The sequence below is a fragment of the Oryctolagus cuniculus genome, chromosome 18 (assembly GCF_964237555.1).
Source record: "Oryctolagus cuniculus chromosome 18, mOryCun1.1, whole genome shotgun sequence".
Classification (NCBI taxonomy): Eukaryota; Metazoa; Chordata; class Mammalia; order Lagomorpha; family Leporidae; genus Oryctolagus; species Oryctolagus cuniculus.
Window position 1 is genome coordinate 1462562 of NC_091449.1, and position 23664 is coordinate 1486225.

The window sequence follows — 23664 nt, forward strand, 5'->3', positions numbered from 1 at the left end:
ATGCTTGCCAAGGATGCTCCTCATCAGACTGAACAGACATCCCTCAGCAGTCTGATAATGTGTGAGCTATGGGCGATAACCTCCAGTTCCCTTCCTACTCGCACAATGATTGGATGCACCCCAAGAATGAGCTGGAAACACCTGGTCCTAAACAACAGGTGAGTGGCACCCCAGGAAACTCCAAGAGGAACACAACTGATTGGTGACACTGGGACCCCTACTGGAGACTCCCCCTTCAGAGCAGCAAGGATAAAAGGAGAGCCTTTTGCACTGCTCTCCAACCTCTCCAGGATCATGGCCCGGTGTGTGTGAACCTCTGGATCTCCACACATCTGGAGATAAAGGGGCAGCCCATTACTCTGTGAGGAACAGGTAATGGCACAAGCCAACAATGGATCAATGTCCCAGTGCATGACTGTTGCAGCCATCTGAGGAATGAATCAGCAGATAGAAGACCTCTCTCTCTTTGTGTGTGTATGTGTGTCTCCCTATGTCTGTCTGTAACTCTGCCTCTCAAATAAACAAATCTTTAAAAAATAAATATTTACAGTATTACTATTAAAAAACACATTCATCATTTAATTAAACATTTTCAAAATAATTTTTGTAAGGATTTACATTTTTAGTCACTGATTTATCTCTGCTTGTAAGTTTTCTCAAGAAGTTTAGGTTTTATAGCCCTGAACTTTCAACCAGAGCACTCATCATGTTCCCTTCCAGTTTCACATCCTTGCAATCTCTGCATATCTCTCAGGATTATCCTCTGTGCCATGAGGCTGCACACATATTTCTAACTTAAAGTCTTTCCAGGCAACTTGTGCAATGTAAGGAGCACCTGAATAAAACCATGCTTCACAAATATTTAAGATCATCTGTGATTATTCATAGTACAAAATACAAGAATTCCCTTAAATCTTTAAACAACAACAAAAAAATCTTCCTGTCATTACTCTATTTTGAAATTTCCAGAAATTCATCGGTGTAGAAACTAACATGGTTGCATTGCATGTTCACTGCCTCAGAGTACACACAGTGTTGATTTTCAGGCCTGTTTGTAAGATCCCTGTGGACAGGGACAGTACTACCCATGCTTGCTTTGACATTATAAATCAGTAGCACTTAAGAGTCCCTGAAGTTTAGCAATTGTTGAAATCAGTAACTGAAGTCCAGAGAATAGACTCATGGCACAGCAACCGGATTGGGAAAACTTGTTCTCCTCGGCAAGCAGGCAGAGCAAAACTGATGTACACGGGTGTCACTGATGATGAGCACGAAAGGAGCGAATGCCACAAAACACGATGACACAAGCACAGAGCTGTTCACCATCCACTGGCCAGGGTTTGCCACTAAAGTCATCCAAACGGTCATGATGGTGTAGACTGAGTAAAAAGCGAAAAACGAGCTCACCAGGATCATGACGGTCCATGTGGCCCTGGCCTCGGGGGAGGGTCTGGAAGAGCGTCTGTGGCTATGGATGTGCTGGACCTGCTTCTTGTGTCTGTGTAAGACAAAGACCACAGTACCACTAGCCCAGAGCATGAAGGCCAAACTCATAAAATCGGGGGAAAAATATATGACAGTGTACACTGAGCTGTTCTCTGGCATTGTCCAGGAACAGTATGCAGAGCTATTTCCCCCCCGGCGGCTTTTGCTATCCAGTGGGCCATTCACTATTACAAGAATACATGTGCTTAGCAGGAGATGTGGGATCCAGCAGAGGAAACAGCAGAAGCCAATGAACTTCAGGGATCTGAATCTGAATGCCATCCACTTGCACACACTGGAGTCAATCTTAATGGCCTGGAATCCATTGAGGAGGCAGACAGTGCTGAAGGAAACCCCCGTGGCTAGCCTGTGACTATAAAACACAAGTTTACATCCAGTGTCATCCAGGAAATATTTCAATCCAAAAGCTGCCATTGTTTGAGGTATTCCTTTGGAGAAAAGGACCAAAGAATTGGCTAAGGTCAGCTGGTTCAGAATCAGGTCTGTGGGTCTCAACTTGTGACCAGTGAGCAAGGTGAAATTATAAAAACAAAGAAGGAAGAGATTCCCCAGGATCCCAACTGCAGTTTGAATGAAGAAGACAATCCCTATTTCCAACTTTCCAGAAGCCATTGCTTCCAAACCTAGGAGATGCTAACTTTAATTGCAGTCAGAGAAGTCAGTAGAGATAAAAGGAAAAAAATGTCTTTCCATCACTGGAGACAGTTTTCAGCGTTGGTTCTTATCTGAATTATATTTTCTCACTTTAACCAGGAATTAAAATTTTGTACTTACAGAGCTGGTGCTGTAGCGAGTAAACTTCCATCTGAAGCGCCAGCATCCCATATTGAGACCTGGCTACTCCACTTCCAATCCAGGTCTCTGCTATGGCCTAGGAAAGCAGTGGAAGATGGCCCAAGTCCTCGGCCCCTCCACCCACATGGGAGACTTGAAAGAAGCTCCTGGCTCCTGGCTTCTGATCAGCCCAGCTCTGATCAGCTCGTTGCGACCATTTGGGGAGTGAACCAGCGGATGAAAGGTCTCTCTCTCTCTCTCTCTGGCTCTTGCCTCTGCCTCTCTGTAACTCTACCTTCCAAATAAATTTTAAAAAGAAAAAGAACATAAACAGTCTTTAGAAAAAAAGATTTTGTGCTTATCTGTGCAAAGACAACTCAAGGAGATCTGCACTGGAAACAGCTTGAGTACTCTGTGGGAAAGCCACCAAGTGAATGCAGGTGCAGCGGTGTTACAGCTCTCTACAGCTCAGCGTAAGGGACACAGATGCCTGCGTCCGACTCAGGATACCACAATCACACTAGTTGAATGTTTCAATGTGGTTGATATATTAGGGAACACAAGAAGCACAAAGGAAAAAGTGTATGTATGCTCATATGGGATATCATTCATAACAAAGAGTAGAAAGCTGCATTCAGTGGAACCAGTTTAAAGGAATACCCACACAGCCACAAGGTCTCTACAACAGACCTCAATTCATTGTGTCTTGGAACCCACATCACTGACAGGTGGTGTTACAACTCTGTCTCATTTTATGTACACCGTCTTCCACCACTTCACAATGACATATGAGCCGTAACTATGACTCCCACTCCACAACAAACTTCCAGCCTTTTTAAGGATACCCCAGAAGCCCCAGCTTATTTTCAGGGGAAACATAATTTAATTACCAAAGGAATAGTGATTCCAAAGACTTGAAGCTCAACTTGTTTGTTAAAAATAAGAAACTGAAGCAGGCATTTAGCCCAGCAGTTAAGATGCCTGCATCTTGCTCTGGAGTACCTGGGTTTACAACTTAGAGACATGCTGTTAAGGACTGCATTTACTACCATATGCCCCAGCATAAAATAGAACAAAATGCACTAAACACACACCAGAGAGTATCACACAGATATGAAACTTTATTCATTATCTTACTACTCCCACATTCCTATGCCCTAAAGCCTTTAGCATGGATGCTACTGGGACTTTGTGCTTAGTAAGGGACAAATTAAGAGATGTTTGAGAAGAATTGATCTGGAGGTGAGAGGGGAGATGTCAGGCAGTGGTGTGGCATTTGGACGACAGTGGTGAGAAGGCTACAGATTCCTCCATAAACATCTTGTCCAGACCTGTTTGCTTCTAACAATTATCTATCTAGTTAATTAGCTAGATACCATCTACAAATGGCTTTTTAGTGACTTTTAAAAACATTTCTCACGTACTTTTTTAAATTCTAAGAATGGAATATTTCCCCCTCCACCTAGCCCTCTTTCTTTTTTCTTTCTTTTTTAGTTTTTGAGATAAAATTTTTACTGATATTAATCAAGGGCTTACTGCTCCATTGCAAACACAGTTTTGTCAAATTCTGTTTTATATTTTTGTCAAGCCAATGGTTAAGATTATAATACTATAGTTTTAATGATCTGCAATTATTTTGAAATTTACTGCATATGGGTAAAGTGATCATCTTTCCATCTGATTATTGTTTACAAGTGATTTCTAATTCCAGCCTCAGAAGGCTGTTTTTTTTTTAAAGAAGAAAATATTCCTGAATTTCCAGAGGTAAATTCTAAGAATCTGTAGTTATCTGAAAAACATATGCTACTTACAAAGTGTAGAGTTGTCTGTGGACAGAGGGTGCCAGGACAGAATCTGTGCAGGTGCGGAGAGTGAGTCCCTGTACCTGAGATAAAAGTTTGGGATTCTATGATCTCATCTGCTTTCTCAAAAGTGATTATCACTTCACCTGCAATTGTAGTTACAATGAGTGCACAGGGAGTTGAGATTAACTCTGAGATAGTGTGTGAATGATGCAAGTTCCCAAAACCTATTAAAAGTGAATAATGAAGATATACAAAGGAAAGGCAGAAAAACACCAGGGGAAACTTACTTTTGATACAAACAAATAGAATCCCAGTAGAAGATGAGCAGATCTAGACACAGATCTAATATGTGGGAGAAGGAAACTGAAGAACCTACCTAGCCAAGGTTTTTTTTTTTTTTTGTGAATTCAAAAGTTTGTTCCAAATTATGATTCTTCTCAATTTTTTTTATAAAGATGTTATTTGTTTATTTGAAAGTCAGAGTTACACAGAGAGAAGAGAGGCAGAGAGAGAGAGGGAGAGGAAGAGGGGGAGGGGGAGGGGGAGGGGGAGGGGGAGGGGGAGGGAGGTCGGTCCTCCATCAGCTGGTTCACTCCCCAATTGGCCACAACGGCCAGAGCTGCACCGAGCCGAAGCCAGGAGCTTCTTCCGGGTCTCCCATGTAGGTGCAGGGGCCCAAGGACTTGGGCCATCTTCTACTGCTTTCCCAGGCCACAGCAGAGAGCTGGATGGAAGTGGAGCAGCCGGGTCCTGAACCGGTGACCATATGGGATGTTAATCTGCTGCGCCACCGCGCCAGCCCCCCCCCCCATTATGATTCTTTTCTATTCCAGAGAGCATTGAGGGTAGTGAAACAAGAGAGAATAAGTCAGCAGAGTTAGAAAGAGTATCTATAATGGTGTAAATTAACTTTAAGTCTGTATTGTCATATTTGTTAGGTATTTCAATAAATGTTTTTATATAACCTACATATTTCAGGCACATTGCAAGATACATGGGATAGATACATCAGTCTATGAAGCATAAAAATTAATCTGTCCTCATATGCTCAGCTATAATGGACTGAAATCAACAATAAGTAATTTATTTACATTACTAAGTAGTCTAATAAACTACAAGCTGCTATGGTAAATAGAGAAGACAAGTAGAATACAGCTGATTAAGTCAAGGACCATGACTGGCTGGGTCAGGAAACTGAACATCCATGTTTGGAGTCACAATGAACATATTTGAATAAATATATTAAACAGTTGTGGAAAGAAACTTTTATTTCTTAATTGCAATACTTTTTTTATGTGAAATATCTTGCCTTTTGACACTAAGTAGAAGCTCCAGTATAATAATAAATAAGAGTGCAAAAGGCAATCACCCTCTTAAAATTCACCATGAGTTGTAAGGACAGTACTTTCCATGAGTACTGGCAAGTGTATATGTCATGTAACCACTACCACAACTGTGATCCAGAACATTCCAATCACTTCATACTGTTCCATTGTGCCCTCATCCCCAACTCTAGCAGCTGTTGATCTGCATTCCATCATTCTACATCTAGGTCTCTATATGCTGACTCAGACCATTTATAAACACCTGTGTCTGACTTTCACTTGGTGTAACACCTTTACCATCTATTCATGCTGTCACTTATATCAGTAAGTTCAATTTTTCATATCGTTGTGTAGATTCCATTTTGTGCATGTTTAACCAAAATAAATTTGACCTAAACCAGCTGCATAATTGAATGATAGCGGCCAATGTACATGGCTAATGGTAACCTAGCTTGATGAGCAAAGAAACTGTAACTGAACCTATGGACATACTCTTGTATCCAAGCAAGTGAACCTCAGCCAAACACAGCAGCTGACCCTCCAGTCAATCTGAGGCTGAGAGCTGCGTGGGAGACTCAGAAGCTCTTGGCTCCTGGCTTCAGATTGGCCCACCTCTGGCTGTTGTAGCCATTTCAGGAGTGAACTAGCAGATGGAAGACCTATCTGTCTCTCCCTCTGTCTGCCCATTACTCTCTGAAATAAATAAATACAATATTTAAAAAACAAACAAAAAAAAGGCAGATTGAGGGGGTTGTGGGGACATTTGACCTGACAGCTGATAGCAATCCTTCAGCTTGTTAGAGTCTCTAGATTGAACAGCAAGGGATTTTCATTCCCTGGAGAGGCAGGGACAATGCCTTCTCCAGTATCAAGCGGACATAAAAAACAGACCTTCCTCCCTCCAGCTCCTCTAAAGAGTAAGGGAGGAAAATCTGAGGGTGGAAGTGATACGGCATAGGCAGGGAGTCACTGAGGGACAAGGGAGCTGGGAGGTCTCCAGCAGTCTCTGCACCTTGGTCCTGAAGTGCGAGAACTCTAGCGCCTCCCACGCCCAGTCAACGCCCTCACTTTCCCATGAGGCATCTAGGACTCCTACACCGTGAACTCACCATGACGAATGTGCACTTACTGAGCTCCACACAGAGATGCTGGAAGACCTTCCTAAGGATCACGTGCACCCAATGGGTATATTCGGTTAGGGCCCTAGCCTCTATCCAATAAAGAGGGCAACTATATTGGGGTGCAGCACATTTCTCTCCCTGTGGGGCTGCCCATAGTCACTTCTGAGTGTGCACTCTCTCTTTAATCTCCTTAAATAAATCCTGCTCCCATCTTTGCACTTCAAATTCTCTCATGCAGAGATGAGAACTTTGGAATAAATACTGCTGGGGACTTCCTTCCCCCCAACAATAACAAAGCAGTCTAATGGGTCCCTTTACATGACGGTGAGCACTCCGGACTCTGAATCCAGTGATACACACTGTGGCACCTTGCTGGCTGGTAGAGACAGATGCTTCTGCAATGGGCATTAGTAATGACGTAACTGGCAAAAACTCCAGGCAAGTCTAAAAGTACAACATACATCACAGATTCTCACATACTACAGTTTGTCCCTCAAAGTTTCATGACCCCAAATATGGCAGCTTCGATAGTGAATTCTTTAAAACATGGGATGGGGACATTTAGTTGCATCTTGGATGCAACTTATAGGCATCTGGGGTAAACAAAGTCATTAAAACAACATATCTATCTGACACCTTTCTGGAACATCTCTTACGAACATTATTATTATTTTTTTAACTCAAGGTGTATTTTGATTAGCTACAAGCCACTTCTTTGTATACAACCCTTCTGTCTTGCCTCATGGTAGAGATATACATGTAACCCAAGACAATGCCTCTGTCTATAAGCCACCCCAGTAAATTACACACTATGCAATCATGGATTTGTCAACTCCCCACCCCCCCCTTTTGTTTGTCTCAAAGCACCTGCTGCTTTTGGCAGCCAGTTTTCAAGTATTGGGTCTTTTATAAAATATGGAATTAATACACATATACCTCATACCTACCACAAATCTCCCTGATGTGAATTTTTGCATGTATGAAGTTCAATTAATTTCTGGCCAAGCTCTCCCTCACAAAGGCTCATCTCCAAAGCTTTTTTCTGTGGACTAATATGCTGAACAAGCAAAGGGCACATTGCCTGCACTGCTAAGGTCTTTCCCCAGTGTGAACTTAAGTGCTAAATTAGATTACAAAAATGATGCAGACTTTACAAACATCGACTGAAGTCACAACATACTCCTGCATGTGGAGTTGTCTTAGAAATTCTAAATGGGGCTGGCACTGTGGCATAGTAGGTAAAGCCACTGCCTGCAGCACTGTCATCTCATATGGGTGCAGCTTTGGGTCCCAGATGCTCCATTTCCAATCCAGCTCCCCGCTAGTGGCCTGGGAAAGCAGCGGAGGATGGCCCAAGTGCGTGGGCACCTGCACCCATGTTGAAGACCTGGAAGAAGCTCCTGGCTCCTGATCAGCCCAGCTCTGGCCACGGCAGCCATTTGGGGAGTGAACCAGCAGATGGAAGACCTCTCTTTCTCTCTGCCTCTCAAATAAATAAATAAATCTTAAAAAAAAAAAAAAAAGAACCCATGCATGCACAACCAACTTCTTTAAAAAAAAAGAGAAATTCTCACATTGACTACACTCATAATAAGGTATTTCTCCAATGTAAACGCTGATGTTTAATGAATGTGGTGTTGTGCCTGACTCCCTACATTTACTGCACTCATAAGGTGTGTCTCCAAGATGGATTTTCTGGTGCTGAAACACACAGAACTTTAAGAACGAAAGAACTTAAGAACGAAAGAACGAAAGAACGAAAGGAAGGAAGGAAGGAAGGAAGGAAGGCAGGCTTATTTTATTTGAAAGGTAAAGTGACAAGGGAAGGAGGAATGTAGAGAGGGAGATTGATCTTCCACCCTCTAGTCCATTCTCCAAAACGGCTGCAACAGCTGGGGCTGAGCCTGGCCAAGACAGGATCCAGGAATTCCACCAAGGTTCCCATGTGGGTGACAGAGACTCAAATACTCAAAGCCATCATCTGCTGCTTTCAAGATACATTACCAGAGAGGTGATCAGAAGCAGAGAGACCAGAACAGAAACCAAGACTCAGTATGGGATGTGGGTGCCCTAAGCGAGAGCTTTGCCCCACCTGCCCCTGGACGGGACTTTCTAACAAAGCACTTCTTATATTCAATGCTTACCTAATGCCCTGGGCTAGTATGAATTCTCAGGTGACCAATAAGGCTAGGTCTCTCTCTGTGTAAAGAATTCTGCACTTTATTGTGCATTCATAATCCTTCTGTCCAGTTTGGATTTTCCGGTGAACAAGATGTGATCTTCCAGCAAAGTTTCTCACATTCTTTGCACACATAAAAGACCTTTCTAGAGTGCTGATTTTTCTGGTGTTCAACAAATCTGTTTGTACCGAATGCTGAAGGTTTTCCCACCTTCACTGCACTTTTAATCATGTGCCCCACTTTGAAAGGCCTCTGCACACTTGGTGTCCCTGTGCAGCTCCAACCTCTGTGAAGGGATGGTGATGGCAGGTCTGCGCTGGCAGTAAAGTTAAAGTCCTTCTCATCTTACCAGACTTGGAGGTCCTCTCAGCCCCGTGAACTCTGTGGTTTGTCACCAAAGACTGCCTTCTGGACACTGTCTCTCTCCTTTGGGACTTCTGGTACTTGTGAAGATTTGTCCAATGCATGTATAGCTCTTCATCAGAATGTGTTCCATGGGGCTAGACTACGCATAGAATGTCTTTCAAGAGTAGGCACATGGGGTCAGCACTGTGGCATAGCAGGAAAAGCCACCACCTGCAGTGTCGGCATCCTATATGTGTACCAGTTCGAGTCCTAGCTGCTCCACTTCTGACAAGCTCTCTGCTGTAGCCTTGGGAAAGCGGTAGAGGATGGCCCAAGTCCTTGGGCCCTTGCACCCATGTGGGAGACCCCAAAGAAGCTCCGGGCTTTGGATCAGCACAGCTCCGGCTGTTGCAGCCACTTGGGGAGTGAACCAGCAGTTGGAAGACCTTTCTGTCTCTCTGCCTCTGCCTCTCTGTAAGTCTGCCTTTCAAAAAAATAAATAAATCTTTAAAAATAAATTAAAAAAAAAGAGTAGGCACATGTCTCAGAGGGCTTGGTGTTCTGGGTGATCACACATGGCTCTGGAGTTGAGACCTGTGATCCTTGCATAGAGAAACATTGCTCAGAAGATACTTCTCATCTTTGTTTCTAAACCAACAGTCCATAAGCACAGAGATGCCCGTGAAGTGCATGTTGACTTACTAAGAGGAGGCAGCCCCAGCATAAATCAGACATGGACATAGTGCACAGGATGTCAGAGAAGCAGTGGGGACTAAGTCAGTGAGAGGAGGATTTGCTAAGGCAGCGCTTGGCCTGGCAAGCTGCAAGGAGTGGGTCGTGGTTTAAAATACACTCTACTGCTTCAGGACATAGCTGCTGGGGACTGGTGAAGAGTATGTAGAAGGCTATATCCACACCCAGAGATAACTGATTGTGATAGAACAGATGGTATCCAAGGACTACTAAGGAACACTGGTAGATCTTGGAACATTTCAAGTAAAGATTCTATGAGGGAAGGACCCCACAAAGGTAAAAATGAAAGGGAGTATGTGAGAGATCAAGGCGAGACAGTTAGGGTCAAAAGGGAGCCAGGAATGGAAGTCAGTAGAGATGAAAATAGGAAAGGAAGAAGTGAAGAGGATCCACTGGCCCTACATCAAACAACGGTGTGCACAGTAGAGGTTCTCAGTGTGACTTGAACCCAGCTCTGAATCAGATCCATTCTTAGCTCCCAGGCACAACAGCTATGTCCCTCTGAACTCTTCCTGCCATTTGTGGAAAAATGTCCACCATGTCAGGAATCCAGGGCCCTACAAGTACTCAAAGTGAGCTACTGTGTGAGACCAGGAAGAAGCCTCTCTCTTTCTCAACTGGAAAGAGCACAGACAGCATGTACCCAGAGAAATCCATCCCACATCCTAAAATTAAAGGAACTTCAGGTGAAGGTCTTGTAGAAAACCTACAGTGGTCCCACAAGATGTGAGCCAGGAAGAGCTCCCAAATTATTAGAACAGGCAGCCACTAGGACGAATCATCAAGAGGAAGAGGAGAGAGGGCTGGTGCTGTGGTACAGCAGGTTAACCCGCTGTTTGCAATGCTGGCATCCTATCCTGGAGTGCCACTTCAATCCTGGCTGCTCCGCTTCTGAGCCAGCTCCCTGCTAACATGCCTGGGAAAGCAGCAGAGGATGACCCACGTGTGTGGGCTCCTGTACAAGAACTGTCTCCAAAACAAATAAACTTGGGATCATCCTTTTCCCGTAAGTCCCTGGGGTCATTCACACACACTTCCTCCTGCTTGCACACCACTCTGATGGCAACCCCTTCACACTTCTAACCCCTTCATGCTCACAACTCCACTCACTCTCTTAGCCCACCCCACAGGCATTTCTTTGTGGCCTCCAATATGCCTCTATGAAGAGGAATACAGGCAGTCTATGCCAGATTCAAGCAGAATCCTAATCTGTCCCTGTCTTTCCCAAGATGTCAAAGTATGCTACCGTCTGGGGAATCCCAAAGCCCTGTTTTGAGGATGTCCTTATCCAGCCCTGTTTCTTGCTTTAACCTCGGCCACCCAAATGTATGTGGGAACCTCACAATTCTCCTCGTAGAGGAAATACGGCCACAATCAGAGACAAAGAAGAGCAACCCCTCCTCCCAACACAGACCTTGAAAAGTGGTTGCTCGCAATTAACTAGTGAAGTAGCTGCCACTGTGATCTTGTCTAGGGAAAGAAGACGTCCTAAGTTCTGCTTCTGTGAACTCCAGTCGTAAATCTGTCCTAATAAATCTGCCCCGGTATCTCTTTTACAAACATATCAGGCCCCACCGGCCATTGGAGTGTGGTCCTAGGTCACGTAGGCTGCAGTTCAAACCCAGCAATGCTGTAACAGCTAAGGTCTAATGCTAATGAACCTATAAATACTGTTAAGACACAGGATTGTTGCTCAGTTCTCAGGAGATGATTCCAGCTGAGCCCGCTGGTGGTAATAAAGTGCTTGGATCCTCCACTGTCTCTGGTGCCTGTTTGATGGAGGGAGTTCTCCCGTCCCAGGTTTCTGTAACTTCCTAACCTCCAGTGAACTCCACATCTTGACAAGCTCCCGCCTTCTGTATTGCACATGATGTCCCATAACCACAACCTACTATCTTCTCCTAAACCTAATCCAAAGTTCAGCTGCACTCAGTTCCATGTCCTCACTACCATTCGAGGCCTAGCAAAACTCCTAGATACTCCTACTTTCCCTCAAAGTAGTCTAACAGCCCAAATCAAAGAGCCCAGGCCCACGGAAACCTGGCGTGCAGAGGGAGAAAGCCCACTCCGCGCTCACTGCCATCTGACCATGCGGTGCCCACGCCTTGGCACCCTGCTCACGTCCACTTTCCTCTTGAAAGCACTTACACTTCGCCAGCCCCCCCCCCCCCCCAAGCACAGACCCCCATGGACACGCTGCTTCTTCGTTTGTCTTTGCGACGGCCACCACCACTGCCCCGGTGCCCTACTGTGAGAACCCGTCCTCAGCCACCTCCTTACCTTTCTTGGCCTCCTAACACCATCATCATCAAACTGAAGAGGCCCCACACTTCGAGTCTCTCTCCGAGACGCATCCTGGCCCACACCACAAACGCCCCCATAAGTCACCAAGGTCCACAGCAGTGGCCCCTCACAGGTGTTTCTGCCTCATCCCAACATCCTGTTCTTCCCAGCTTTAAACTTCTACCTTGGACAGGCCCCTCCCATGAAACCTGTCTTCAATGGTTCCAGCTCCCCTCTGACACCCAAGGCTGACCATTGCCTCAGGTGTCCCCAAGGCTGCACACTCAGCATCGCCTACAGGTGCATGCACGTACCGGTCCAGGAGGGAAACTCTCCCTCACACTTGGCCGCAATGACTGGAATGGACACCACACACACACACACACACACACAGGAACGGACACCCCTTACACACACACACACATTGGAATGGACACTCCTCTCTCACACACACTGGAACAGACATCCCTCACACATACATGCACACACCAGAACGGACACCCCTCTAATACACACACACATTGGAACGGACACCCCTCACACACACACGCACACACTGAACGGACACCCCTCTCATACACACACACACACACACACACACACTGGAACAGACACCCCTCACACTCACACTGGAATGGACACCCCTCTCACACACACACACGGAACGGACACCCCTCTCATACACACACACACACACTGGAACGGACACCCCTCTTACACACACACACACTGGAACGGACACCCCTCTCACACACACACACACACACACACTGGAACGGACACCCGTCTCACACACACACACTGGAACGGACACCCCTCTTACACACACACAAACACACAGGAACAGAAACCCCTCTTACACACACACACACTGGAACGGACACCCCTCTCTCACACACACACATTAGAACGCCCCTCTCTTCTGGACGCAGAGGTCCGAAATGCAGAGCACGGGCAGGTACCACGCGCTACGGCTCTGACCCGAGGGTCAGGGCTCACAGCACCCACCCGAGTCCAGATCACGCGCGGGGCCCCAGGAAGAGCGCGGCAGGAAGCGGCAGGTGCCTAACACGGAAACCAGGGCGCCGACCCTAGCGCAGCTCAGTCAGGCCTCAGGCTCACCTCTGAGCAGCGGGAACAACGCCTCTTCTCGCGCGTTTCCGCGCATGACCTCGGTCCAGAACCAGCGTTCCACATCCCCTGAGAAAATGAAACACACCGCCGAATTCCGAAAACCTCTACCACGGGGAGAGCCGGAAGTCCCGCCCCCACGCGCTGCCCGCGCACGTAAGCAGCCCTCCCACGCTTTCATTGGCTCAAGCCTGGGCGCTGCACGCCGCACAGAATGTTGGGTAACATCGTTTCCGCCGAGTTTCCGCCGGACCCGTCTCAGAGCGTTGGGCGATCGTTGGTTGGATGAGGGCTCCGAAGGGTTGCAGGAAATGGAATTCAAAATACCCGGGGCGGGGGGCGTGGCTTCTCGTCCTAAAGGAGGCGTATCCAGATTTCCCAGAGTGCACGCTAGGGACCTCTTATTTTAGACTGGGTTTTAGGCCGTGTCCTCCGGGGCTGCACAACCGAAGGAGCAAACCGTACGGTGATGGCACTCTGCGTCCACTCAGCTGTCAGATTTTCCTGCTTTCCGAATGCGCGTAGCCTGAAGCTCTGGCCTCCATTGTGTTTTGTCAAGAACAACAAAGATGTTTCCAACAGGTCCTTGGCAGGGAAGATACAGAGGGATGACAAAAGGCAACGAAGGAGCCGGCGCTAAAGCCGCCGCATGCTGGACCGACATCCCTTCTGGGCTCCAGTTCAAGTCCTGGCTGCTCCACTTCCGATCCAGCGCTCTGCTGTGGCCCGGGGAAAGCAGTGGAGGATGGCCCAAGCCCTGCGTCCCCGTGGGAGACCTGGAAGAACTGGTGGCCAGGCATTGTAGATTACCCTAAATGGGTCCTTCCCTCTTCCTGGAATTAGTGGTGGAATCAAGATCTCCCCATGGTGAGGACAATAGGGTCCTAACCCTGGCTGTTGCAACCATCTCCGGGGTGAACCAACAGATGGAGGATCTCTCAATCTTTCTCTCTCCCTACTCTCCTCCCTCTAATCCTGAATTTTAAAATAAATTAATTAAAAAATAATAAAGGGAGGCTAACAGGAGAGTCAAAGAGGATCTCGTCAGTCTTCTTGTGTCTATGCAGGAAGTACCTATTAAGTCAATACAAACTACCCAAAGGCACAATCAAATAAGAGATACCTTAAGGAATTAAAAAAAAGTTGGAGAGCCAGTGCTGTGGCACAACAGGTAAAGCCGCTGCCTGCAGTGCTGGAATCTCGTATGGGCGCCAGTTGCACATGTGGCCTGGGAAACATAAAATTCCAACTTTTTTTTAAGGTTTTTTTTTTTTTTTTAAAGAATCACTTTACTTGAAAGTCAAAGTTACACACAGAGAGAAGGAGAGGCGGGGGTGGGGGGGGAGAGAAAGTAGCTTTTAAAAATTTTTGAGGGCCAGTACCCTGCACAGTAGGTTAATCTGCCTGCAGCACCAGCATCCCAAATGAGTGCCAGTTCTAGTCCCAGCTGCTCCTCTTCTGAGCCAGCTCTCTGCTAAGGCCTGGGAAGGCAGTGGAAGATGGTCCAAGTGCTTGGGCTCCTGCACCCACTTGGGAGACCCAGAAGAAGCTCCTGGTTCGTGGCTTCAGATTGGCTCAGCTCCAGCCATTGCAGCCATCTGGGGAGTGAACCAGCAGATGGAAGACCTGTCTTTCCCTTTCTCTGTCTGTAGCTCTGTCTTCCAAAAAAATAAATAAAATCTTTACGTGTGTGTGTGTGTGTGTGTAAAGAACAAGAGACACAGAGATCTTTCATCCTTTGACTCATTTCCCATATGGCTGCCAACAGCCAGGTCTGGGCCAAGCAGAAGCCAGGAGCCAGAACTCTATCCTGGTATCACACATGGGTGGCAAAGGACCAAGAACTTGGGCCACCTTTCCTTGCCTTCCCAGGTGCATCAGCAGGAAGCTGGATCATAAGCAGAGCAGTTGGGACACAACTGGCACTCCAATATGTGACACGGGTGTCACAAGCAGCAGTCAAACCTGCTGTGAAGTGCTGGCCACAGAAAAATACTGAGACAGTGGATATGCTCATCATCACAACTTTCACAACTGATGCCTTAATTTTGAAACCAGGGTGATGTTTTCCATGTATATAAACATCAAAATATACGTATTTCATATGAGTACAGTGTTGATTGTATATCAGATATATTAGGTAAAAAGATTCTGCATAAAATGTGGATGTCCTATTCTTTTACATTGTGACATATAACAAAACTGTGTGTGTAGGTTAAGCCTCCTCCTGTGGCACTGGCATCCCACATGGTTGCCAGTTTGTGTCCTGGTTGATTCAGCTGTCTGCTTATGGCCTGGGAAAGCAGTATAAGGTGGCCCAAGTGCTTGGGCTCCTGCACCCATGTGGGAGATCCAGAAGAAGCTCCTGGCTCCTGGCTTCCTATCTGCCCACCTCCTAATGGCCATTGCAGCCATTTGGAGAGTGAACTAGCAAATGGAAGAAGACCTCTCTGTCTCTCCCTCTCTGTGTAACTCTACCTCTCAAATAAAAGATGACCATCCTCTCCCAATGTCTTAGGTCAGCTCTGAACCTGTAGTAACAAAAACTGGAGCCGATGAAGATGATCATGTCACGATTCATGAGGAATTATGGACAGGCCAGAAAAGACTCACTCCTATAGGACCCTCCTTCAGTCATGAAGTCCCTGCCAGTGCCACAGTAGTTTCAACAGCCTTGAAAAATATAAAAATACACCAAACCTAGTTTTTAGTGGCTCTGGTATCAACCTTGGCCACAGGAGACACACAGACCTGGAGGACTTGAGTACCTCTATACACACTTGTAAAACACAGCCCTAAGTACGATGACATTTTTGGATACCCTTTTACAAAAGTGTTTACTCATTCCACTCTAGTTTGGACTGGTTCCATCAACCCAACCACTGTTCCTGTATGTAACATGGTTCTCAAACTGCTGCTGTACATCTTGCAGCCAGGGACACACACCTACCTGATTTTTCACTTCAGGGCCTAGCAGATCATGAGACAGCCATCCCTATGCAATGCCAAAGAATATGGGACATCCATATTTACAAAGAACCCAACTCATGCTATTGCCATATGGCCTGGGACCATCAAACTGTCCCAGCCTCAAGCTGACGTGGAACTACAAACCTCCTTAGAATACAAGGCAAAAAGTTTGGGGCAGAAGTTCTTCATTTTCACAGGATAATTCTGAAGCAATAAATTGTGCCTAATGTGAATTGAGAGCTGTTCTTTGTCCTCCTGGTATTTCCTCTGGATCACACATAGGTGAGGGACTCAGAAAACCATCTTGAGGATTCCCAAGAGTAAATATACAGCTTAAACAATATGCCCCTTATCATCACAAAAACTTAACACAGGTGGTTACTGGGTTGGCTAGGTGACATGGAGAATGAAGAATTCATCGCAACCATCAAAAACCAACCCATAATACCCTTGAAAAATGAAAGTCTCTATAAGCCACCTGCAAAAGTAAGCTTGCAGCTTCTAACCATATCTGGTTGATGTCCACAACCAAACCAGATTAATGGAGTAGAAAAAACAGCTCAGAAAGAATCATATTTATGCTGACAAGAGTGGCAAAACCATTCATTTTCTAAAAGTGTCTTGAACAGATGGTGTTCAAAAAACTGGATATTGAATGAAGCTGAATCTTACCTTATACCATGTAAAAAAATGAACCCAACTAGATAAAATTATATGACCTAAAGCAATAAACCTCTTAGAAGAAAATAGAAAAAGGCTTCTTATCATTGGATTTACCAGTAATTTTTTGGACATGAATCCAAAACATAAGAAACATAAAATAAGTATGCGGGGTATGCATTTTAAAAATCTTGTTCCTAAAAGGGCATAATGATCACAGAAAAAAGAAAATATCTGAAAACCACATATCCAATAAAGGATTCATAGTCTTTAAGGCTTAAAGAACTCCTCCATCTCAACAACAAAAATCCTTTACAAATTACCCAGTTAAAAATAAATACTTTTCTACAAAGCACATACATAATTAGCCAAAAAAAAAAAAAAAAAGATGAAAAGATGTTCACCACCACTGTTAGGGAAAAGCAAATCAAAATCACAATGAGGTAACACCTCACATTCAAATAGCTACCATACATAATAATTTACTTAAGAGAATGAGAAAATAAAAGGTGAAGAGGATGATATGCAAAGTTGGAACCATTGCACTGTTGGTAGAAATGTAAAATAGTGCAGCTGCTTGGGGAATAGCACTTCAAAGAATTTAAAATGTAATTAACATATAATGTAGCAATTCCACTTCAGGGTACATACCTAAAAGTACTTCAACCAGGGTCTCCATGAGATATTTGTATATTAGTGCTAATAGTGGCATTATTTACAAAGGAAGAAAATGGAAACAACCCAAATGCCCTTTGATGGATGAGTGGGTACTTAAAAATAGTACATACGTAGAATGGAACCACTCAGTCTCAAAAGGACTGGAACTTCTGACCCATTCTACTACTGAAATGAACTTTGAAGACATTATGTGAAGGAAAATATGATACAAAGTAAGTCACAAAAAGACTAACACTTAATTTTTCTTACATAAGGCACCTGGTGTAGTAAAATACGCAAACAGGAGATAGGAGCTCAGTGCAGTAAGGAAAAAGGAATGTTTTCAGGGATGAAGATGTCTATATTTTCATTATGCATTATTAATGACAACAACACTACTGAACTGTACAATATGGTTAAGATGGTGATTTTGTCGCCTATATCATACAATTAAATTTCAAAATAGATACCAGAGCTAAATCAGAGATTTCTACCTATGTCTTCCTACATTCACTTTACCCAGAAGTTCTTTCTCTGGTGTGAACTTTTTGGTGTTGAGTAAGGTGGGAGTTTTGGTTAAAAACTCTCCCACAGGCTGGCGCTGTGGCTCACTAGGCTAATCCTCCGCCTTGCGGCACCGGCACACTGGGTTCTAGTCCCAGTCAGGGTGCTGGATTCTGTCCCGGTTGCCCCTCTTTCAGGCCAGCTCTCTGCTGTGGCCCGGGAGTGCAGTGGAGGATGGCCCAAGTGCTTGGGCCCTGCACCCCATGGGAGACCAGGATAAGTACCTGGCTCCTGCCATAGGATCAGCGTGGTGCGCCGGCCACAGTGGCCATTGGAGGGTGAACCAACGGCAAAAGAAGACCTTTCTCTTTGTCTCTCTCTCTCACTGTCCACTCTGCCTGTAAAAAAAAAAAAAAAAAAAAAAAAAAAAAACTCTCCCACATCCACTACACTCATAAGGCCTTTCTCCAGTGTGAATTCTCCAATGTTTAATGAGGCTAGAGTTGTACTTTTCCACATTCATGGCACTCATAAGGTTTTTCTCCAGTGTGAACTCTAATGACTACTGAGTATGGAGCTGTCCATAAAGAGTTTCCCACATTTCCTGCACTCAAAAGTTCATTCTCTGGTGTGAACTTTTTGATGTCAAATGAGGTGGGAATTTTGGCTAAAAACTCTCTCACACTTGCTGCATTCATAAGGCCTTTCTCCAATGTGATTTCTCCGATGCCTAATTTGATTCAAGTTGTGTCTAAAGAATTTTCCACATTCACTATACTCATAAGGCCTTTCTCCAGTGTGAACTCTCTGATGTGTATCAAATGTGGAGCGATACCTGAAGAATTTCGCACACTTGCTGCATTCATAAGGCCTTTATCCAGTGTGAACTCTCTGATGACTACTGAGTGTACAGCTGTCCATAAACAGTTTCCCACATTCGCTGCACTCATAAGGCCTTTCTCCAGAGTGAAGCCTCTGATATCTGTTCAGTGTGAAACAATACCTGAAGAATTTCCCACACTTGCTGCATTCATAAGGCTTTTCTCCAGTGTGAACTCTCTGATGAATGAGTATAGAGCTGTCCATAAAAAATTTCCCACATTCACTGCACTCATAAGGCCTTTCTCCAGTGTGAACATTCTGATGCCTAATGAGTGTGGAGCGGTATTTCAAGAATTTCCCACACTCACTGCATTCATAAAGTCTTTCTCCAGTGTGAACTCTCTGATGAATAAGAAGTGCGGAGCTGTCTGTGAAGAATTTCCCACATTCACTGCAACAATAAGGTTTATCGCCATTATGAACCTTTTGATGTCTGATGAGCGTAGAACATAAAGGACTTCCCACACTCAGTGCATCCATACGGCCGTTCTCCAGTATGGATTTTCCAATGACCAACAAGATGTGACTGTGTAAGGAAAGCCTTCCCACACTGGCTGCATCTGTAAGGCCTTGGCCTAGTGTGCAGTAGTTGGTGTTCAACAGCATCAGACGTTTGTGCAAAGAACCCCTCAGTGTGGATTTTCTGGTGCTGAACCAGGTGGGACTTTCTAACGAACACCTTCCTGCATTCAGTGCACTCGTAGGGCCGTTCTCCAGTGTGAATTTTCTGGTGTTCCAGCACACTGTATTTGAGGCTGAAGGCTTTCCCACACTCGGTACACTTGTAAGGCTTTTGACCAGTATGATTTCGCTGATGTTTAATGAGGTTGGAGTTGTACCTAAACAATTTCCCACACTGACTGCACTCATATGACCTTTCCCCAACGTGGGTTTTTTGGTGCTCAATAAACAGATGTTGATTGCAAAATTCTTCCCTGCATTCTCTGCAGTTGTGATGAGTTTTTCCACTTTGAAAGACCTCCCTGCCCTGCGTGTCCCTGTGCAGTTTCCACTCGCTGCAAGGGACTCGAACCAGCGCCCATATGGGATGGCGGCACTGCAGGCACGGCTTAATCCACTATGCCACAGTGCTGGCCCCAATTACATTCACTTCCAACTGCCTAGCTACATGTTCATATTTGGAAAGATTTAAGTTAATACGTATTTAAATCGATGTGTTTTATATATGAGTTGGGGGGGGGGGTGCCGAGCAGGCAGGGCAGCTACTGGTTTCCAGCACGGCCTGCCAGCTCGGTAACGGTCTTTAGAGTGGCTGCTGGGACCCCATGACTGGAAGGGAGGACATCAGAAAGCCTGGGTGTGGAATGGTTCATCCACCAGTCCAGCTGACCGTCCCCTTATCCCTCAGAAAGAGGCCCTGGGGTCTGCTGAGTACCCAGGATGGAGCCTGCACCACCTCACAACTGTCTGCACCCCAGGCCACCTCCTCCCGGCAGCCCGGACGCCCTCTGCAGACACATAGACCAGAACTCTCGTCCCCTGTCCCTTCAGGAGGGAGCATCAAGGGTCCCCACCAGCAGCCCGCCACACGCTCTCCCCCTTCACCCCGACCACCAGGCCCAGGCCCAGGCCCAGGCCCAGGCCCAGGCCCGGCCCAGCCCATGCGTCTAATCCTGAGGGCTTCAGACCAGTGACCTTCCCTGACCTCTGGAATCCACATCCACCACGCGTCACGTCTCCATCTCGTGGCATGCTCACCACCACATCGAAAATCCAACCCACGAGCTCCCGTGAGCGGGCTCCCACGCGGACTCCTCACCCCCACTCCTCCAGGTTTTCAGGCCAGACCGTCCCTGCCCACTCGCGGCAGATCTACCCAACACATCACCACGCTCCGCCTCCGCCGTCCTCGGTTCCCGTGGGTCTCTGCAGTGGCCCCTTCTGGGTCTCCCTGCCTTCAGCTAACGCGCCGCTCCTCTCCACTTCCAACAGCTGCGGGCTAGCAGCTCCCTCCCCAGCGCCCCAGGCCAGACCCCACCTCACCCTCCCGCAGCATGGACACCCGTGCTTCCCCAAGGCCGCCGGCCCAGGGCGGGAGCCCCCCGCCTCTCGTCGCGAAGGCTGGAAGGGGACCGCCCCAGGTCCCGACGCTGCTCTCCCCGGCCAGCAACGAACCCGGCAGGCTCCGCTCCGTCCAGGCTTGGTGCTGAGACGCGGAGGGCCCGCGGACACAGCACCCACCTGAGTGGACTTCATGGGGGCGGCCTCCGCCAACCGCGCCAGGGAGGGCGGTGCGGGGGCGACGGGTGACCGGGACAGAGCTGAGGGCACCGGCCCCAACCCTGCTCGGCGGAACCTCACGCGGGTCCCCGCGCAGCGGAGTCCAGGCCTGGCCTCCCGCCTTACCGCTCCGCGACCCCTCGGTCAGTGCACCGAAAATCAGAGCGCCGCCACGGGGGCGTCGCCGGAGGTCCCGCCCACACGCGCCGTGCGGGCACGTGTGGGTAAAGACCCGCTAGGCCTTCGGGGAATCCGCTCGCCTCGGCAGAGGCTTCTGGGTAGCGTGGTTCCCACGGCACCGAAGCCTGGGAGTGGCTTTGGGAAATGGAATTCTGGGATCCCAGTGATTGGGAGAGGGTTTACTGGCTCTTAAAAGGAAAATAATCAGGTTTTTCCCTGAGTGCAGTCTAGAACAACTCTGTGAAAGCCTTCCTGGGAACTACTGCAAGTCTCCAAGTGATACACATCCCAAGGGACAGGTGGGCGCTCACTTCCAGCTGCCAGCTGTTCTGTTGCTTGTCAAGTTCGCCTAGATTGAAGCTTTTAGAGACTGCTTCAGTATATCGCACCAGAGACAAGAAGAAAAAGACCCCACACAGAGCATTACGGGGGCAGGGGTAGTGATTTTTCTTGCGCAAATGATCAGTCATTGTGCTCCAACCTGGTGAAAACATTTTTGTAAACATATGACTTTATATCCGAAATATTTGTCATGGATTTTTAAAAAGATACAACCTATGTGCTGGGGCTGACGCCGTGGCTCACTAGGCTAATCCTCCACCTGCGGTGCCAGCACTCCAGGTTCTAGTCCCAGTTGGGGCACCGGATTCTGTCCCGGTTGCTCCTCTTCCACTCCAGCTCTCTGCTATGGCCTGGGAAAGCAGAAGATGCCCCAAGTCCTTGGGCCCCTGCACCCACGTGGGAGACCTGGAAGAAGCTCCTGGCTCCTGGCTTCAGATCCGCGCAGCTCCAGCCGTTGCAGCCATCTGGGAGTGAACCAGCAGATGGAAGACCTCTCAGTCTCTACCTCTCTCTGTAACTCTTTCAAATAAATAAAATAAATCTTTATTAAATGTCGTTCCCCCTCTTCGTGGAGGAGCAACACTGAACGCTGCCTAGGCTTCCTATCCGAGTCACGGCACCATTATGTCGCTCCCCCTCTTCGTGGAGGAACGACACAAGACCCTGCGCTGTTCTTTCGTCTGCTCGGCTCTCCCCGGGTTTGCTGCTGGTTCTTCCCGGGTTGGCTACCGTCCCTTCCACCTCCGTGGAAGGGCAGTTCCCCCTAGCCACATTCCCCACTTCCGCAGGGGAGCGGCACACCGCCGGCCGGCTCTCTCGGGGGCTGCACAGGTGTTCCCCTTAGATGTTCCTCTTAGATGTTCCTCGTGCATGCCGTCTCTCTCCTCCTTTATAGTCCTCCTCTGCCAATCCCAACTCGGCTGCCCACACGCCGAGTACGCTGCTCTCCTCCAATCAGGAGCAAGTCCTACAGTTTATTGGTTGAACTGGAGGCAGCTGCGTAGAAGCTGTTTTCTCCTCTCCCAGCGCCATATTGTGGGAGAGCAGATGCACAGAATAAGTCTTAATTCCAGTAACTCAGTCCAGTCCGGGCTGCTCCCCACAGATCCCCCTTTCTTTTTATTTTTTGGCGTTGATATGCGCCTGTCTTCGGTGTCCCGCGGCACACACTCTGCTCTACTTGCTAGAGTTGCCACAGGTTCTTACAAGTCCTATCAATCAGGAAAACCGAATCCGGGTCCTCTCTTCGCCATGTTGTGAGGAGGTTTTTAGGCGCTGATGCGTGCCTGTGTTCGGTGCCCCGCAGCGCATGCTCTGCTCTGCCTGCAGGGGCTTACAAGCCCTAACAATCAGGCAAACCGAATCCAAGCCTTCTCATTGCCGTATTGTGGGGGAGACTTATTAGTGTTGGTTCGTGCCTATCTTCGGTGACCTGCGGCGCATAAGCTGCTAGCCGCCGCAGGTGCTCATCGCCTCACTAATCGGGCAGACCGAATCCAAGCCTTCTAATTGTTGTATTGTGGGGAGGCCTTATTGATGTTAATTCGTGCCTGTCTTCGGTGACCTGCGGCGCATAAGCTGCTAGCCGCCCGCAGGTGCTCACCGCCTCCCTAATCAGGCAGACCAAATCCAAGCTTTCTCATTGCCATGTTGAGGGGAGGCCTTTCTATTTCTCTATTTCTCTATCTCTGGGCATTCCTATTTCTCCCATTTTACTTCTATCTTCCAGCATTCCTATTTCTCTCATTTTACTTCTAAACTTCTGTTTCTCTTATCCCCGCGGCTTCCCGGCGCCCGCCCGGTGGCAGCTTCACGGCTCCGCGCGGCTTCCCGGCGCCTCGCCCCGCCGGCGGGCTCCCGGCTCTGCGCGGCTCGGCTTTGCGCGCACACTCCGCGGTCTCTCACTAGCCCTTTCACGTCTGAACCACGGCCTCGCGCCAGCCCCGCGTTCCCTATCTATTCACGCCCCATGCTCTCTCTGCACGCGGCGGCTTCCGCGAGTCAC

At 47.4% G+C, this 23664-nt stretch overlaps 3 protein-coding genes across 3 annotated transcripts in view; all 3 read right to left on the reverse strand.

Moving 5' to 3' along the window:
• LOC100345379 (zinc finger protein 773) overlaps positions 1 to 13350 on the reverse strand; it is a 66961-nt gene extending 53611 nt beyond the window's left edge. The window contains exon 1 of the mRNA XM_070063464.1: positions 13215 to 13350. The gene's annotated coding sequence lies outside the window, so the exon portion shown is untranslated. The remainder of the gene's footprint in view (positions 1 to 13214) is intronic.
• Positions 1180 to 2118, reverse strand: ORYCUNV1R1612 (vomeronasal 1 receptor oryCunV1R1612). The gene has a single exon (NM_001167299.1). The coding sequence runs from the start codon at positions 2116 to 2118 to the stop codon at positions 1180 to 1182; it is 939 nt and encodes a 312-aa protein (NP_001160771.1).
• Positions 13351 to 18632: 5282 nt separating the features above from the next.
• On the reverse strand, positions 18633 to 20609 carry LOC100344869 (zinc finger protein 17). The gene is given in 3 exon segments (XM_070063321.1): positions 18633 to 19347; positions 19349 to 19974; positions 20448 to 20609. Coding segments are annotated over 3 exon segments (1503 nt in total).
• Between the last annotated feature and the right edge of the window lie 3055 nt (positions 20610 to 23664).

What these genes read in the sequence shown, in the direction of transcription:
- ORYCUNV1R1612 (NM_001167299.1), bottom strand. Translation starts at nt 2,118, where the DNA reads ATGGCTTCTGGAAAGTTGGAAATAGGGATTGTCTTCTTCATTCAAACT.